This window comes from Rhinolophus sinicus, linkage group LG09 (assembly GCF_036562045.2).
Source record: "Rhinolophus sinicus isolate RSC01 linkage group LG09, ASM3656204v1, whole genome shotgun sequence".
In the NCBI taxonomy this organism is placed as follows: domain Eukaryota; kingdom Metazoa; phylum Chordata; class Mammalia; order Chiroptera; family Rhinolophidae; genus Rhinolophus; species Rhinolophus sinicus.
In genome coordinates this window covers 83,461,470-83,480,575 of record NC_133758.1, presented here as the reverse complement: position 1 = coordinate 83,480,575, position 19,106 = coordinate 83,461,470, and the positions used below count along the sequence as shown (strand labels likewise).

At 34.4% G+C, this 19,106-nt stretch overlaps 1 protein-coding gene across 11 annotated transcripts in view; it reads right to left on the bottom strand.

The window, feature by feature from the left end:
* Positions 1 to 19,106, bottom strand: part of AKAP9 (A-kinase anchoring protein 9) — a 144,148-nt gene that overhangs the window by 43,963 nt on the left and 81,079 nt on the right. For 10 of the 11 annotated variants that reach the window (XM_019716603.2, XM_019716620.2, XM_019716627.2 and 7 more), the window contains one exon: positions 13,628 to 13,860. In XM_019716603.2, the coding sequence (XP_019572162.2) occupies positions 13,628 to 13,860 (233 nt within the window). Of the gene's footprint in view, positions 1 to 1,439; positions 2,276 to 13,627; positions 13,861 to 19,106 lie in introns of those variants that run through there. The other variant, XM_074340715.1, reaches the window with a different exon arrangement.

Sequence of the window (19,106 nt, the reverse complement as noted above, 5' to 3'; positions counted from 1 at the left end):
TATATTTTAAAAATATATCAATTGTTTCTATATGTACATATGTAATTTTTTTCTGTACATTATAAAATGGTTGCCTGGTAAATACATGAACTGGCTAAAAGAGTTCACAGCTCTAACTAAAAAGGATATGAGTCGTTTTTCCTTTTTCAACTTATTGTACAACTACAACAGAGTGTTTACAACAAAATATATTCTTGCTTTAGATAAGAAAATTAAATAAGTCTTTGCTTCTGTATTCTGCTTCTTGACAGCATCTAAACCAGCCTTAAAGTGCATTTAAATATTTACCATAAAACCACAAGAAATAACTTGTTTTACAAATGAAACAAAAAAATCGGAAGAATCAAATACAGTAAATCTAGTAAACAAATTTCATTTATTATATCAGTTTTTTTTAGAATTTTATTAGAATAAGAGATTCCCTTCGAATGTTCATCTAAATACTTTATACTTAAAAAACCCTCTTTTATCCAGTTGAGATATGATTTAATCCTAATATCTATGTCCTGCCTATAACTATTACTTAACTAAATATGAAATATATAAAAATGTCATATTCAATATTTTCAAATAATATAAGAAATCAATCATTAAAAGTATGTATAAAGCATCAGTAAACATTCTGTCACTTTAATATAAAAGATTCAGGGGCGGTCACAAAACTGTTCTGAAAACCATCTGGCTTGTTAAACATTAGCTAGTGTATTATAGTTAAAGCCATCAAAGTCATAAAAAGTGCTGAATACCTTGTAGTGAATCATTCACAACATATTTAAGTCTCAAATGAACCTGAAATATTAACTATGCTAAATACTTACCCTGAACAATGTTAATAAAACACATTTCACAGAAATAATAAAACAAAGTATTTCCTCACTTGATTAGTAGGCATATTAAAAACACTGAAAATAAGTTCCTTAGGGAGCTGAGCTACCAATAAAATTAAAATTAGCATCCAGGTCCCGTTTTCCTGTCTGGAACTACGGCCAATATGCCGTATGATGGTAAACATTTCCTAATTGGCTCCATGTCAATTCACTTAGTTATTTTAGGTTCCACAGTGCTGATTCCCTCAAATATAATCGTTCCATTTTTACTCAGGGTTGGCATCATACACATATAAAAGCAAGATTCTTAAGGACAAGCAGAATCCCTTTAAACAGCTTGTGTGGCATGGGAGAACTGTAATCTCTCAGTCTGCTTTCTGGAATTAAAAACATAGCCATGTTGGGGCTCTCAGAAGAAATTTAGCCCTTCAATAATATATCCAGGATGAATAAGTAGTAACACATCAAACAACAAAACAAGATTCTATTCCATTTACCCTGACTAAAGACATTTAAACTTCATTTTTCAATATAGTTTTTTTTAACTAAACATATTAAAACAAAGTATAAACTACAGCTAAAAGTACAAAAAACAAAATTTTTAATACTTACTGAATAAGGAGGGGTAGGCAGTGAAATTTTAGAAATAAGCTTTAATATGTGCCCATTTCTTTTATGAATAAAATGAAAAATAGAAGTATTAATAATTACTGAGTTATTTTCATCCAAATGTTCACACAGAGGAAAAGGATGAGGTAAAGGCACACGAGATTCAACCTCATATATGTCTTCATCTTGTTCTTCCAACCATGAGCCACTGAGTTTGACAGTTGCTAAATAGGTTCTGTAAGAATCCATTCTAGGAGATGCAGCTACCAATTTTCCTTGTTTGTTTTATCAGTTTTCCCCATTAAAAACTTATTTTCAGTTTATTCCATAGCAATATGGAAGTTTCTCTTTATTTTTAGCACTATCAAATAAACATTACAAAACTAATTGAGAAAACTGAACAATGAAAGAAAAACCTCACAAATCTAAAAAAAACACACAAAAAAACTAGGTCTTTTTCAGTCTTCATCAAAAAACCAGAAAACAACAGAAACACAAAAATAAAAGCAAGCAAACACCTTTTAAACTAGATTAACTAAATCCTTTAAGAATAGAATAAAAATATAAATATCTAAATAGCTGAGCAAAAAAAAAAACCTGTGGAAAGATGTCTATGGAAATAAGAAACCCTTCCAAGTCGAACCTAGCAGGAAAGATCCAGTTTTAAACCTCTCCACAGTAGCAGTCCTGAGAAACGTAGTTGCAACATTATTTCCCTCGGTCTTGCTGCTTCACTCAATTCAAAAGTAAAAGCTCTTCGTACTGAGCTATTCAAATAGCCAGCCTCTCATGCAGAGCCAAAGGATTCTAGTCAGTGTCCCCTGAGGAAAGGTCAGAACAGAGGGTGTGGTTTACTGTCGTTACCTATAGGTACCCTGACAGGTGGAATGTGAATTAATACGCCCACAAAAAAGCCTGCCTAACAGGATCCAACTTCCACGTCAGAGCTTTGAAAAGGGTAGACAAGTTTGTAATGCTTCGAAGATAAGCTATTAATAGTATTTTGCCACCCCATTACAATTTTTGTTTTAATTTAAAAATGTGGAATCAAGCAGGTTTGAGTCCACACCAATCGGTTCTTCAACTAATGAAATAACCATCATTATTTTTGGAAAACTAAGTTAGTACTTCTTTTTGATATTTCCTTAGAAATACTATTCATTCTTTTGAGCAGTTACTAGAACTAAATGTAGATAGGTTAGTCATAACCTATTTCCACACTGAATTGTTTAGAGCGAATGTCAAAGGGGGGAGGTGGGGGGACCCTCTTTTAAAAAACTGTATTGTATATAATAGTTAGTAATTATTAATATACCACTTAAGATATCCTATGGACTCTTGACTAAAACTTAAAAGCACAAGATGTATACAAAAGTCTTCCTGTAGCTTCAGAAACCTAAGCAATAGTAAATAAACCAGTCACTCAAAATTTTAAAAGATGAACTTACTTTTTAATAGTAAAAGATCCTCAATAGTGAAAGCTGTGTTAAATAACTGAAAAAGCTTTCATTGTGGTGCCTTTTCTCTATCTAGTAACTAAATATCCTAAACCCACAAAACCTTTTATCTATAATGGGAAAACCCATATTAAAGCAAGGAGGTATTAACAACAAAAATCCATTTTATAGCCACTTTCACTACACAAATTGTTAGGTGAGCCAAGACTCAAGGTGAATTAGGGCAGAGAAAACAAGATTTTCTAGAAGAAGCACAGAATCTACAGTGAGATGGTGTGTGCTAAAGAAGGGGCAGCTGCCTCTTCCATTCTGGACTAGACAATGACCAATGTCTGCTTACTGTGTTTTCTTACGTGAGTCCTCCAGTTAGTCTGTGAAGCCGTCTTAACATCTGCACAAGACAGAGGCCGAATCCTACCACTGATGCAGCTAAATTTGACATTACTGGGGCTTCAGGAGATACAAAACCATCCGTAATCTAGCTGCTCAGCTTTATGAAATGGTGGGGCCCATGCTCAGCATGTCAAACATCTCTCAGAACACTCCTTCCCAGCTCCCTCTGCAAATTAGTTTATTTTGATAATCTGGTGTCCAATTTCTCTTATTTGTAGCAAAAACAAAACCCTGAAAGTAAGAAGTATCCCTTTATGAATAGAAACATTTAGGTCAAGGAAGAACTAACTACAAAGAAAAGACAGAAAACACTAGGGAGGAAAAAAAGACTCAAGAAGCAGTAGATTAAGATGATACAGAATGGGGCAAACAACCCTCATAATAACAGTATATTAACTGATGGCAGCACATTATACTAAGTCATGTTCAGAATGGTGACCCTGAATTAAAATAATTCACATTAGTGTTTCCCCCCCATTTTGAAAACATGTAAAACTTGTTTCCATTCATGTAAACATACATGTGTAAACATACATGTGTGCGTGTATACAAGGTCGGACAATTAAGTTTGAGATCCTTGTTGCAATGATGTTGCTAACCTTTTTTGATATCAGAGGGATTATTCGTTATGAATTTGTACCAACTGGAAAAAGTTAACCAAGTTTACTATTTGGAAGTTCTGAAAAGGTTGCATAAAAAAGTTAGACAGCCTGAACTTTTCGCAAACAATTCATGGTTTCTTGCATCCCAACAATGCACCAGCTCACAGGGCACTGTCTGTGAGGGAGTTTTTAGCCAGTAAACAAATAACTGTACTGGAACATCCTCCCTAATCAACTGATCTGACCCCCAATGACTTCTTTCTTTACCCAAAGATAAAGGAAATATTGAAAGGAAGACATTTTGATGACATTCAGGACATCAAGGATAATACAATGACAGCTGTGATGGCCATTCCAGAAAAAGTTCCAAAACTGCTTTGAAGGGTGGACTAGGCACTGGCATCAGTGCATAGCTTCCCAAGGGGAGTACTTCGAAGGTGACCACAGTGATACTCAGCAATGAGGCCTGCAGCACTTTTTCTAGGATGAGTTCACAAACTTAAGTGTCAGATTTCATATGTATATGTATATACATATATACAGAGGGTGCCAAAACAATGTATACACATTTTAAGAAAGGAAAACTGTATTAAAATTGTAATACTCAATATATACCAATAACAAAAGATGAATACAAGTCACATCTGACTTCTGCAATTACAAGAGGTGCTCAAAATGGTTACCAGCAGCATCCAGACACTTCTGATTACGGCAAACACGGCTTCAGCAATGCTGACCAAAATGTCCACTTGTATATATACATTTTTTTGGCACCCCCGGTGTGTGTGTGTGTGTGTGTGTGTGTGTGTGTGTGTAATCTGTTCGTAACTAGGAACATACAAAATAACCACAAAGACAATAAGAGTAAAATCAGGAGGGAAAAAGACTCAAAACAGCAGTTAAGATGCTTTAGAATAGGGGCAAATAGCTCTCTAACAACAGTATATTAACTGATAGTACATCATATTAGCTAATGTTCAGACAGATTACTCTGAATTAGAATGATTCAAGTTATACATATGTAGATATTCAATTTTGGAAAGCACATAAAACTTTTGCAATCAAAAACCAGTTAAAATGAGTTCAATATGTAGGACATTTTGCTAAATATCCAGACTAGCTCATTTTTCCCAGGTTTTGTTTCAGATAATCAAGATTTTAATGTATATTTGAAGGCTTAATTTACAGTATAGAGATATGTTTCCCAAACTAAATAGCTTTAACTGTACAATGTCAAGCTATTTAATCTTTTTTCCCATAAACATTTCCCTCACATTGTAAAACACTTCCGTTGCTCTCTTTCGGATTTTGATTTACTTATTACTCTAAGTTCTTTAATACAGAGAATGAATCCCTGAAACAATACCCTGACAGAGCCCTGACCAACGCTTATAATAAGCACACTGGGGCCAACACCTAATGGCAAAACATGTTTCAACACTTAGATTGCAGTTATCTATAAAACACAAACGTGACAAAACAAAATCCTAATTTACACTACTCTTTCATCCTCAGGAAAAGTCTCTTTTTTGAGTAAATATAGAAACCTGTAGCTTAACATCCATTATTCTTAAAAATGATAAATATACTCATGAGAGTTGCCTACAATAAAAATCATTCTGTGGGAGTAAATTCCTTATTCATTCATTTCTTCCAAGGCCTTAAAGAATCTCTTGATAAATAATCTCCTGTGGCTCTGAACAGTCCCTCTGGATTCTGGAAATTTTTAATTGCTGAAAGACTATTCTTACAGAACAGACTATTTGTATTTCTGCCTGACCCAAAAAATCAAGAATCTGAAACCACACTCTCAAAGATAACTGTTCTGCAGAACCACAAAGAGACTAGTGAATAAAAATTATGTTAAAGAGATTCACCTTTCTAAGGGCTTAAGGGTGGTCTCTAAGCTTTTCCTCATATTATAATGAATGCTATCCCAAACAACAAGAAACTGCAATAGGTTGACTAGCCTAATTTTATGGTAGCCTGTTTGGGCAAAAGAGAAGTAAAATCCATCATAATAAATGTATTATTTATAACACAAAGCCTATTTTATAATAAGCTGCTGAATATCTCAAAAAAATAAATGTATTATTATATAGATTTGGATATACATTGGGCAAATGACTTGTCAAAGCAAATAAAGTAAAATACTCCTACAATAGATATTATAAAAGCCTATAAGGCAGGTGCCCTGATACTTAGTAAAGAAAATGCATACTAGGTCTTTTATTAAAGCAGAAAGTACCCATGGAACCCAAAGCAGCCTAAAACCTTAAAACTAAGTACAGGGCTTAATCATGTATCTTCTACTATAATTATACGACATATAAATCCACACCATTAAAAAGGAAAGAACCTTGAAATTTGACAATATTTACTTAGACTACTGGGCCTTTTCAATGAAACTCCTCCTCAACACCAAACACAGACCCACAGCCAGCTGCAGTAACCCTTCTGTCAAATCGCAACGGAGGCCAGGTCTCTCTGATCCAAAGGCCACATCTTCCACCTGTGCTCTGGTGGAACCTTTTCCATCCTCCCCCTTCCCAAGTACCTGGCTCCACATAGCCCATCCCCAGTCCTGCATCATCAACGTCTCCATTGCGACTCCATATAAATGATTTCAACCTTTTAAAAAGTGCCCCCTTCTGAAGCTACTGCTCTCCTGTTTGCTTCACAGCTAGGTGTCATGGAACTGCTTTCTATTTCAATTCTACTTCTTTAACTCTCTGAAGTTTGAATTTCTCCTCTATCAACTCCATGAAACTGTTCTCATCAAGGTCACAGCGATGACATCCACACTATCCAATGCAAACTAATCCTCAGCAGCCGTGACTTCTCCATGGTATGCGACACTTCTGCAAAATCACTCCTTAGTCGGCTTTTATGGCACCATTCTCTTGCTTTTCCACTTACCTCTCCTTTCTAATCCTCTTTGTGTACTTATCTACCTATGTTCGCTTTTAAATGTCAGCATCTATCAGCACAAAAAAATTAGTTCTGTACACTCTCTCACACTAAGGCTTCAAATGTCTTTGACGACAACCTCTAATCTAGTTTTCCCCAAACTCCAGACTCTAGTGAATCTTCATATGATACCCCCCCACCTCCACCATGCATTTTAGACTGATTATCTAAAACTGAACTGATTATTCACTAATTTTACATCCTTATCTTAGTAAAATGAAGAATCAAGAATCATGCCTGGTTTCCTCTCCTCTTTATCTTCTACATCTGACCAATCACACCAACTTCTATCAAATTCAGCTCCCTTAAAAGTTTTAAAATCACATTCCTCCTGACTTAACTTGATATCACGTTTCACTTGGAATGTCCTGAGTTTCCTGTTTCTCTAAATTCAGCATCTCTTCTCACCATCTTCCTGACCATCCATCCCACTGCTGCCTGAGAAATCTCTCTAAAACACAAATTTGCTATTAATATTATTTTCTTACCAAAAATATTTCAATGACTCCCCAATTTTTCAGCATAAAGTTAAAACTCCTTAACTTAGCCCATAAGGGACTTTGGCATGGAATCACCGCCTACTTCTCTACCCTCAACTTCTATCAGTTTCCCACATTCCACCCGAATGTTTGTAACACAAAACTATCCACTGTCCTCACAAACATCATGCTGGTTTACACCAACATGCTCCTCCTTTTGCCACAAATTTTCTTCTTTATCTCCTCGTTTCTCCTTGTCTTTTAAGACTTTAGTTCCTTTCCCATAATTTTCTCTTGAATGATGCTTTCATCTCCATTACTCCACTGAAATGGCTCTTGTAAGGTTAGGGATGACCCCAGATTTTAAAATCCATTCCTCAGTCTGTAATTTACATGACCTATCAGCTGTAATTGACAGAGTGATCTACTCCTTTCTTCAAACTGCAGAAAAAGTGGCAGTTAAGAGCATGGACTCTGAAGCTAGACGGCCTGGGTTCAAATTCTAAGTCTATTACCTAACTTGTAAACCTGGATAAGTGACTTCTCTAACTGGTTCCTATGCTTCGGCACTGAACCCCACCATTCCCCTCTCCCCCAATCTATTTTTAACAAGGCAGTCAAAGTGATCCTTTTGAAAAATGTAAATTAGGTGATTACTCAAAAATCTGGACACAATCTACGTGTCCTCTAAACAGTAGTAAATGGATAAACAAATGGTGGTGCATCCATACAATGGAATACCCCTCAGCTATAAAAAGGAACAAAGTTAATTTTTTAAGTTTGTGTTATGTTTACTACACATAACAACATATATGAGCCATGAAGCCAGGCCCCAAAGAATAGATGGTATATGATTTCATTTATGACACTCAGGAAAAGGCAAAACTATAGGGGTGGAAAACAACCAATGGTTGTCAAGGGCAGGGGGTAGAGGAGAGGCCAACTACAAAAGAGCAGCAGCAGGGAATTTTGGGGTGATGGCACTATCCTGCATCATGTTTGTGGTGGTAGACACGTATCTCTCTGCATCTGTCACAACCAAAAGAACTGTCCATGAAGAGTGAATTTTATACTATTAAAACCTAAAAAAATTAACCAGAATGTGGGGTAACCCAAAATGGAATAAAAACTGTAACAAATGATTCTTACTATATTAAAAATGAATAACAAAACCACACTGAATGGGGTAGGGGGTGGGGAAATTAACATGTTACTTTAAAAAAACAGTACTTTCACTGTATAAGGCTAAAGACAAAAAGTACTGTACATAAATACTGCTCTCTAGTTAGTAAATTTGTTTTACACAGGCGTATAGGTTAGCAATTATGAAATTACTTTATGGGTATGTATGGTAACAGTATGATCTTACGGTTTTTACTATATACAGATAGATACAGAAATAAATACAGATGCGAGGTTTAATACACTATATATACTGTTTTAATTGTCTGCTAAGTAGAACTAGAAGTCATGACACCCTAATAATAATGGGTACATCTAGCATCCAGATTTTGGTTTCTAAATATTATTCTCCAATAAAAAGAACTTGAATTCCTTGGAAAAGTAATTGACTCAAGGGCTTGGGTAGGGAAGATACAAGATGGAACTGGAGCCTCTGACAGTACAAATGCTCAAAAAGTAAGCACTCTGAAAAGGAGCAAGAACCAACCTGGATAAATTCCCAATGCCAACGCTAGAACAAAACACATTACTGTAGTACTGGATTATAACCCATTTTTTAAAAACATAGCCATGAGTCTACATGGATCCTGATTAGTTCAATAAATGTGAATGAAGAGACAGCTCTTATAGAATAATTCCACTTAACAACTAACAGAATGAAGAAAATAGAAAATCACCAATAGAACATCACAGTAATAACTATGCAGGCAAAATATACCTATGGATGTTAAAATTAGTGAGTGAAAGTTAAAGAAGAAACAGATTAGTTGCATAGTCTTAAATATCTTCTCCAAGGTATTTATTAATTACAAATAGAAAAATAGTAATATCACAGTGGAGAAACACTGTAGATACAACACTCCAGATTAGTAACACCAATCAAAAAAATTACGGCTTGTGCTTTCTGTGGTTTCTCTAACAAATTTATGTCTACTCCCAAGTCATGAAGATATTCTCCTAGGTCTTCTTCTAGAAGGTTTATAGCTTTTTTTTTTTTATAACTAGGTCTATGATCCATCTTGAAATAAGCTTTTTGCATGTTATGAGGTGGGGGGCTAAGGTTCTTTTTTCCCCCATATGTATCTAGTTCATAATTTTTTGGAAAAAAGTCCCAAGCTCCATGTGATCTGGTTTCTAGATATCACTCTAACCTCATCTCCCACACTTTCGCCACTCTCCTTGCTCTAGCTGCACTGGTCTCTTTGTCAGCCACAAAAAAAGTAAACAACCACCTCAGGGCCTTTATATGTGTTATTTCTTTGCCTGGAACAGCCTTCTTCTTACCTACTGTCTCCATGGCTGCCTCCAATACTTCCTTAAGGAATATGCTTGTATATCACTTTATCACAGAGGCCTTCTTTAATTTTTCTATATAAAATGTCCCCTTCCCCTGTCATACTCTATCCCACTGTTTTATTTTTCTTCACAGTAGGTGTCACCATCCAACTTACTATATATTTATTTATTGTTGGTCTCTACCATTAAATTGTAAGCTCTATGAGAGCAAAGACTTTGTCCATTTTATTCATTGCTGGACTTCCAGCATCCAGAATAGCAATTGTTTATATACTAGATGCTCAGTAAATCTGATGAATGAATGAAATCTCAAGCATCAAACACTCCCATAAGCTTTACTTGGTCCCAATTTACCCCAAACTGCCAGATGCTGCTCTTTTTTCTAGTCTCAGGGTATCCTGTGCAGAGCTATTTACATGGATTTCTCTTTCACTGCAAGTAAAATTACAGCACTGTCTCTCAATAAGTTTTAAAAAAATCAAGGTAAAAGGGAACTGTTCCATTATGAAGAAGAATCGAATAATGACACATTAAAAGGAAAATGGAATACCAGTTATTTCACAAAGATAATTACACATTATTTTGTACCAATCTAACTGACTTAAAAATATTCATGAGGTTCAAAATTATTTCAGTTATTAATGAGAATATTCTGGAGAAGTCAATGGGTTTAAACATCTATTCGTGAAAGAGTAGTAACTGAACTAAATTTAGTTTAAAAGGAAGTTTTACAAAGCTCCTATTCCCATTGCCTTAAAAACATAATTCACCTAAGAAATGTCTAACTTTTATACCAAATGTCAACAATTACTTCAACCTTTTATATAACAGATATTAATAGAACACTTCAAAATTCTGCTAGAATGATAGGAACATTATACTAATAATCTTTAGATCAGTGGTTCTCAAACTTTAGTGTGTATCAGAATTACTGAAAGGACTTGTTAAAACAAAGGTTGCTGGGCTCCGCCATTCAGTAGGTCTGGATTACATTTAGAACAAGTCCTCAGTGATGCTGATATTACTAGTTTAGAGACTGCACTCTGAGAACTGCTCTAGGCAAAGTTTTTGTGTGATCTGTTCAGTGATATTTAAACTAAAACAATACAGTAAAGGTTAAATGACATATTGCTGCTTTAATATTTAACAAGTTGAGAAGAATCTGAGAACTGTCACGGTCAGGCTCCTATTGTACTTCACCACCTGGTCACATACGTAGAAGTGATGGGCTGTGATCTTGGCCTGGGACACTCAGTGTTTCAGGGGGATCTGACATACCTGCCTGTTGGCTATACTAAGAACGGGTCCAACCACTGATCACTTCCAAAACAGCAAATGTTCTACTGCCGTAACTGCACTGTCCATAATTTACAGTGGTATCAAGTAGTAGTAGCAACAGTATAAACAGTGCTCCACATCCAGTTCAAAAGTATTTGATAGCGGCCAAAAAGGGAAAAATATCACAGCTTTTTTCATGGTATGAAAGACTACAAATCACAGAATTAAATACTAATCTGCCTAAAATAAGCCAAAAAAAAAAAAAGGGCAGAATCATATACAAATTCAGTATAGAATCATTTATTCTATACAACTTTCAGAGAGTAAAAGGGATAGTTATGACGTATATACATTCAAGCTTTAAAAGTGCTGAAAAGCAACAGCTGAAACCGCTTGAACTGGCTCAGCTGATTTATTTAGTAGAGCAGCATATTACTGTTAAAGTGGCTTCTGCGTAAGGTTTCTTAAAGGAAAGCCAATCCAGGGCTTCTGCTAATGAGAAAAGTAAAGACTTTTACAAATAATAAATCTTAGTAAATACGTATTTTCTTACAGTAGCTATGGAATTTCACATGGCATAGCATTCATAATTTCAATGTTTAATTTAAACTTAAGTAAAGTCTACTGGACCCAAAGCTGAAGAAAAATACAGTGAAGATTAAAACTCTTTGATCCAAGAGTATAATTTAATGTCTTATTAAATTAGTAACATAAATGATACTGGTTTTTATTGATGCCATTTCCTTACTAGCACTTAGGATGCTGGCAATGAAAACAACTCACTGCAGTTTTAGTTAAAAATAGGACCACAATCGTTGTTTGCGTCAACAACTGTATCTACTGCCAATCTACTGTACGTTAGCAAATACAAAGATGAGTTTTCAGAAACACTACACTTCTTTCAGTTTTTTGTGATGCTCAAGGAAATTTCTGAGTTACTGAAGCAAAAGCTTTTCGATCATTTTGTACCTGCTGTGAAAGAAAGTTTCAGAAAAACAAGAATTGCCCAAAGATAGCAATTTCTTCTGCTATATGAGTATAACTTACTACTTAACTTAATATGAATACCTTAGTTTGGCCAGTCAATCAAGATACAATCCAGAAGTTTAACAGCAGATATATTATGACTATGGTATATTCCCCTGGCCAATGAGTGAATTCTCATCTCAGTGTGGGATAATTTCAGGATTCTTTTGCTCTTAAAGATACAGTCCATACTCTTTCAAAGAAAAGAATTAAGACTGTCTCCCTACAAAAAGGAATGAACCTGGGGAAAACTCTGGTTAAGTGTCATTATAGGAAGACTATTCAGAGGACAAATACTTCACTGGAAATATAAGTTGTTTTGATAATGCCTTCTTCATTAAATGCCAATAGCAAGTTACCAAGACAGAAAAAAAAAGAATAATTGATAATGTTAAGCTAATCAAATATTAGGTGATTAACGAAATTATTTCAAGTGTCGATAACCAAGAGATGACTTAAGAATGGCCTATAATCACTAACTTAACCTGAAAATAAATGAATCTGGCATTAAAACACAAAACATGTAACATTATTTGTCAAATGTGTTACAACCAACAGTCATTGCTGTTGCAAAAACCATACACAGCATACTATCATAGAGGGAAAAAAGCAGCATCAATGTAAGCCAGATATCAGAAACAAGAGATCAAAGACAATTTTTAAAATTCACAACTTCTGTTTAAAATACAGTTGGATTTAGAATACCCTAAATAAAGATATCAATGAAAATGTTCATTAATACTGGCCCTGCAGCTAATGACAATGCAGCACTCATTTGATTAGTATGACAGCTTTGATTTTACAGTTGTTTTAAGTTCAATATTTTTTAAATAAATAAGTGAATTTTCTTAATATTTTTAAAAGGAAACTTAAGAGACAATTATCATATAAGGTATCACCATTTTAAAGACAGAGAAAATTGCTATTTAAGTTATAGGCACAATGGTTCAAAAATTTCTATAAAAACAGTACTTAATGCAGAAACTGTCCCCCACTCTAATTTCCTAATAAGAGCTAGTCTGTACAGTGAAATAATTAATCTATTCATATTTCTGAAAAGGACGTAAAAATCATGTAAAGGAATTGTAGGTCTGATTTATCATATTGTAATAGTGTTATGACATACTAGAGAATATAATTTGTTTTAGGACTACCTTATACTATTCTTTTAACTAAATTACATATATCATAGTGGAATATTTCATACAATGGTGAAGTTAAAATCTCTTTTGGTATCAAAAAAAGTAACATGTAAGAGTCTAGAAAAATCTGAAAATTAAAACACTGAATTTTAGGGCCAGAAGAGTCCATGAGCACATTATGTTAACCTTTACTACCTTAAAAGAATACTACAGCTATCAGTGTCATCAGATGATTGCAAAGACAACCAATTATTACGGTGGAGTCTAAATTTCTATGGAACAGTAGAGAGAAAACATGTAGTTGTTCCCGGCTTTAAAGAAAACTTACTTCAAACTCAGTACATACTAGCAATAGAAGGAGGTTACCTGACTACTAGTTTCACTTATGGCTTCCAGGAGTTTTTCAACTGCTGCCTGTAGTCGACAGCTAATATTCAGCATAAGTTCTTCATTTTCAGGATCTATTTCAGTTCCAGCAAAACCACTCCTTATGAGCCGTTGTGACAGCTCCGTTCCTTCCTCAGTTACTTTTGACCACATGCTACTGTCACTTCTTGGCATATCACTTCCAGAATAAGAGGGTATCGATTCATCTGTAACTAGAATAATAGTATTTAAAGGCATAAATCAATTATAATTAATTATAGTAAAGAAGGTTACAAAATAAAATCAAATTAAAACTTGAAATAATTGAAGCTACAAGTTATTTAATAACACTGCAACAAAATCCATAAAATGGACAAATACAGAACATTATTTGATAACCAAATAGATAAAAATAAGGATAATGCTATGCTAATAGTGCTTTGCAGAAATTAATATTTGGGTTATTTAGCATTTTTTCTTTGATTAAACTTTTAAAATAACTTTCAACAGATATTTACTAAGTGCCCACTATGTAGGGTTTACCAAGTAATGGAGACACATGAGAAGTGACAAGATCTGCATCCCATCCTCAAGGACTTTACATATAGTGCAATGAGAAAACAAACAGATAAACCCCCACGTGAAAAGTAAAATATTGTGCACGGGATGTTCCTGGTGTATGAAACACAGAAGTACTTGATCTTGTGTGCAGCAGACCCTCTGATTTCTGACACCACGCTGGGCAGCATCGCCTGCTCCGGGTAGGCAGTAAAGGTGACTAAGATCATTTTGCAGTTTGCTGTTTTTGCAAGAGGTATAGTGGGAAGAGGGTAGACTAATGAGCAGTTCTAACTTAACTATGGAATTATGCATCCTACTATTCTCCGTTTCCCCGAAAATAAGACCTAGCCCGACCGTCAACTCTAATGCGTCTTTTAGAACAAAAATTAATATAAGATCCAGTATTATATTATACTATATTATATTATATAATATTATACCTGGTCTTATTTTACTATAATTTTAGTTTATATTAATTTTTGCTCCAAAAGACGCATTAGAGCTGACGGTCTGGCTAGGTCTTATTTTTGGGGAAACACGGTATTTCTAATGTAAAAAAAATTGAGTTTATATGGGCAGATGATAAGCTTTGGAAGTGTTTGAACTGAAATAAAGGCATAGGTTATTCATTGCTGCCATGAAATACAGTACTCATCCATGGCAGCAAGCTATAACCCAACAGTGAAATTTCCTGAAGAGGAATTATCTATTCTTTCATTACACACAGTAATATTTCTTATTAGTAACTATACAAGGTAACACATTAAAAGCACCTGAAACTTTAATTTTCAAAGCATATGGAATAAACATTGACTTTGACACAGTCAGACAAGAGAATAAGAGCTATTTATTAAAATGTCTTGCTAAAGTAGCTTGTGTCACATTGAGTTTTCTCAATCTCGTGTACCAACAATAACAGATGTAGTTCTCACAAGATCTGAATTCAACAGAATTCAATATTCACTAAGCACCTCCTCTGTATGAGTCACTGGATGAAAAATTCAAAACTGCATTCTAGGATATAATTTTAAATGTTTCCTATTACATAGGTATATCTAATTCTTGGTGTAACAGCTAATACAATTTTCACTTTGAATTCTTATTCTCAAAATTAAAAAACAGATAACTAGACTGGTATTTACTTTATTATCCCACTTATTCAAAATGGAATGTCTTAATAGGGATTAATAGTTTATAAATATTCCTCAGTTCAAAATGATCTTGGCATTCAAAATGAATTAAGATAAAGGGCAGTACAATGTATATTACAAAGTTACTAAATCAAAGTAGTCTATAAAATAAATGATATTTTTGAAGGAGTTATTAAAGCAAGATATATTAATAGTTTATAATAGGTATTCAAAAAAAGAATACCTATACTGTATAGCATCTTTATCTGATGCTATAAAATTCATTAAATGCATTCTAGTAATAATTTCTTTCTAATGGATACAGAGAACAGAACAAATCTGAGGAAAGAGAATAGTCTCATATTATAGAAAGTCAAGGCTTTATAGGGTGAAAGTATGTGGAGAAGTGAAGATGAGGTAGGGGAAGAGCTGAAAGAAAGCAGCTGGAAAGCAGGGGATCTAAGTTGCAAATGGTCTTAAATTTCATAGAAAACTTAGGGTTTTCACTATTAATAATGGGGAGGTAAATTATTTTTTTGAGCTGGAAGATAATATCCAATCGGTGAATCAGGAAGCAAATTGCAGCAATGCAGTGGAAGGGTTGGAGGAGGAGGAGACTGGTCAGAAGGCTATTTCAATTGCCCAGATGAGAAATGTTAGACATGACATAAGATGGAGGTGGATGGGGCATAGGTTGGAGAAGACTAAATGTTTAAGACAAGGGAGAAAGAAAAGTAGTAAAAGATGAGTCTAGGTTTCCACCTTACATGATTCTTAGATGACAGAAGAGCTGTTACTAAAAAATCAGGAGAAAGGGTACAGAGTTTAGGTATGAAAATCGATTAGACTGAAATATTAATGGACTATGTACAGGAAAAGAGTCAACTTTTGGAAATTTGGGTCTACAGAAACTTAGGAATCATTTGTAGAAAGGTGAAAGTCAAAACCTTGGAAATGGATACATTTGTTCAGGAGCAATATTTAGTGAGAGGAAGACAAACCAAGTTGGAGCATATGTACACAATAAGTTAACAAAACCTGTGTAAAAAAACTATCAGAGAAAGACAGGAGATATTCCAGGAGACAAAAAGAGAACATTGTAAAAAGGCAGAGATTCCAATAATGTTATTTGTTTAGAAAGTCAAACAGGACAGGGACTGAGAAGATGCTACTGGATTTGAAAACTGGCAGGTCACTGTTGTCCTTGAGCGAGCAGCTTTGCTACCATAGGAACAGAAACCAAAGCTGGCAGAGGCAGGAGCCAGTCTAATCTCTCATCTAGTCTATCGATATTTCCCTTGAGCCGGGGAAGAAAAGATGAGTAAAACCAACATGCGCCATTTTTTTCTTTTAGTATTATGAACATATTAGCATGTTCTTGGTACAGAGAAGGAATTAATGGTGAGGAAAAGATTGAAGATACTGTGTACTACATGGGAGCAAATCTCAAGCACAAAATACAGAGATTAAAACAAAATGGCTTATAACAGGCCACTAATTTTTTTAAATGGCTAAAGAACAAAATAGATATTAAAGTACCTAGAAAAAAAAATGAAGATATCAACTAGCTTAATGTATTTTATTAATAACATTTTGAAGATATAAACAAAAATAATCCGAATATGTTCCAATGAAGAAACAACTTTTTTTGTTTATTCCAATGAAATAAAGGAATAAGAAAGACATCAAACTTGCACTTTATTTATAATGACTAGTTTTGGGGGGAATCAGAGAATAATATAAATCAACAGGGCAATTTCATAACATGCCAGCAGAAATCTCAGAATGGTCAGTTTGGTGTTTAGAATCATGATTTCAGATTGCTGAACCACTCAGGCCTGTGTCTTAAAAATAGCAAATAACATTTATCCAAAGTCCTTTAGTTATTTACTTCATGGACTACACCATGTTCATTCCATATAGATAACAAGCTTCTCAGGCTGAAGCAGGGCGGGTGATATGAGAGAGCATTCCTCTGCCCCAACGGCCCTCTGAAGCTCTCTAGGGCTCCAAATGGAAACTACTGATTCTAGTCTGACTCTTCAACCTGACCCATGAAAAAACTCCGCTGAGGCCGTGGGAGACTAGATTTGCTCAAGGTCACAATTAGCTAGAACAAGAATCAAAGGCCTTCTAATTACTAATCCAGCATTCTTTCTAAAACATCGCACTGCTCCCAATGGAAACTGTAGGAATGAGATTCAATCTTTGGCTGCCGAAGGGAGAGGTATGCATTCTACCGGTGAACCATCACAGGGCAGGCCTCAAGGAAATTTTCTTTCAACACACCCTGGGGGACTCATTTTTATGAACTAGTCTAATATTCACTAAAGTTCAAGTGATTTCACACTGGCTCAAAACGGCCGTTTAATTTCATAAGCCAGGTTACTCTTATGAGGAAGCAAACATTAACAAATCAATTATTTGTTTTTTTAGAGAGTTAGTTAACAAGTCCATACTTGTTTAAAATCTAAACAAGTTCAGACTTGAAGGCTGAAAATAGATCACAAGTGCTATCTACAACACAAAGTCATATATGAAAACGGAAAAGTGGAACTGGCTTCATAATCAGATTAAGAATGAACTTTTCCTGTTATATTAACTAAGACGAAAGATTTCAAAAGTTCATTTTAGTTTGTACAATAATGCATCCATTAAGAATATGAAGGAACGTCAGAAAAAATTCTTACATATGAAAGTGTCACTATTTTAAGGGCAGTATTTTCTTCAAAGTTTATGAGAAAATTCCAAGTTTTAAATGATAATTCAATATTTCCTTAAAGATGCAATATGGATCTAAGTGTCTCCAAGTGATATTAATAGTCACCCTAATTTTATTAGTAAAACTAGCATGTCATTGTTAAACACAAAAACAAAGACCGAGTAATTAAATACTAAGTGCATATTATAACCAATGATGCTAGTAACAGCAAAATTCTTATCTCTGCTCAATGTTCTATATACTGTATTACTTGATTGTGGATTTAATTTTTCCTCTTGTATCTTAATATTATTCTTTCAGAATCAGTTAATAGTTAAATAATTAAATTTTAAAGGTTTAATTGATAAAAATATACATAAAGTGGTTTTAAATAAAATATTAAGTACTGTGACTTTATCTTGCCTTGAATTAGAATCTCAGTGCCTACTTTACTAGACTGTGAATTGCTATAAAGCACAGAGCACAGAGAAATTGCTCAATAAATGTCTGTAGAATTGAACTTATGAAACTGCTTATAACTGAAAAACTACTCTATTATTGCATATCTTAAAATAGGATGTAGATATATTTAATCTATAAGGGGGGATTTAGATGTAACCATGTGAGAAAGTAGGAGTAGATCAGATGTCCCTTTAGGTCTGTTTTCTCACAGAAAATGAACATAAACATAATCCTCTGTGCTTGCATTAAATTACCAATTTAATCCTTCTACAACTATGGGGACACTGCACTGGAAATGAGTTTGCTGTCTTTTAAGGTATGTTGTTTGCTGAGCACTTCAGCAACCCATTTGAGAAAGGTCTAAGAGAACTGCTAACAAAAATGGCACAAAATACTTTTGTAATCTACAGAACATTCCTCAGTGTGCGTTTTGAATATGGTTTAGGTCTTACCAGTAAAATAGGAACCCCCACCGCTGATGGTTAAGTGAAACCATCTCTGAAACACTTGTTTTAGTATATGTGCTGCCGAAGCAAGCACAAAAACACTTGTTTTAAAAAAGTATAATTTCATAAACACTCTCACAATGAGACAAAAAAAAATACTACTTAATTCTTTGATATAC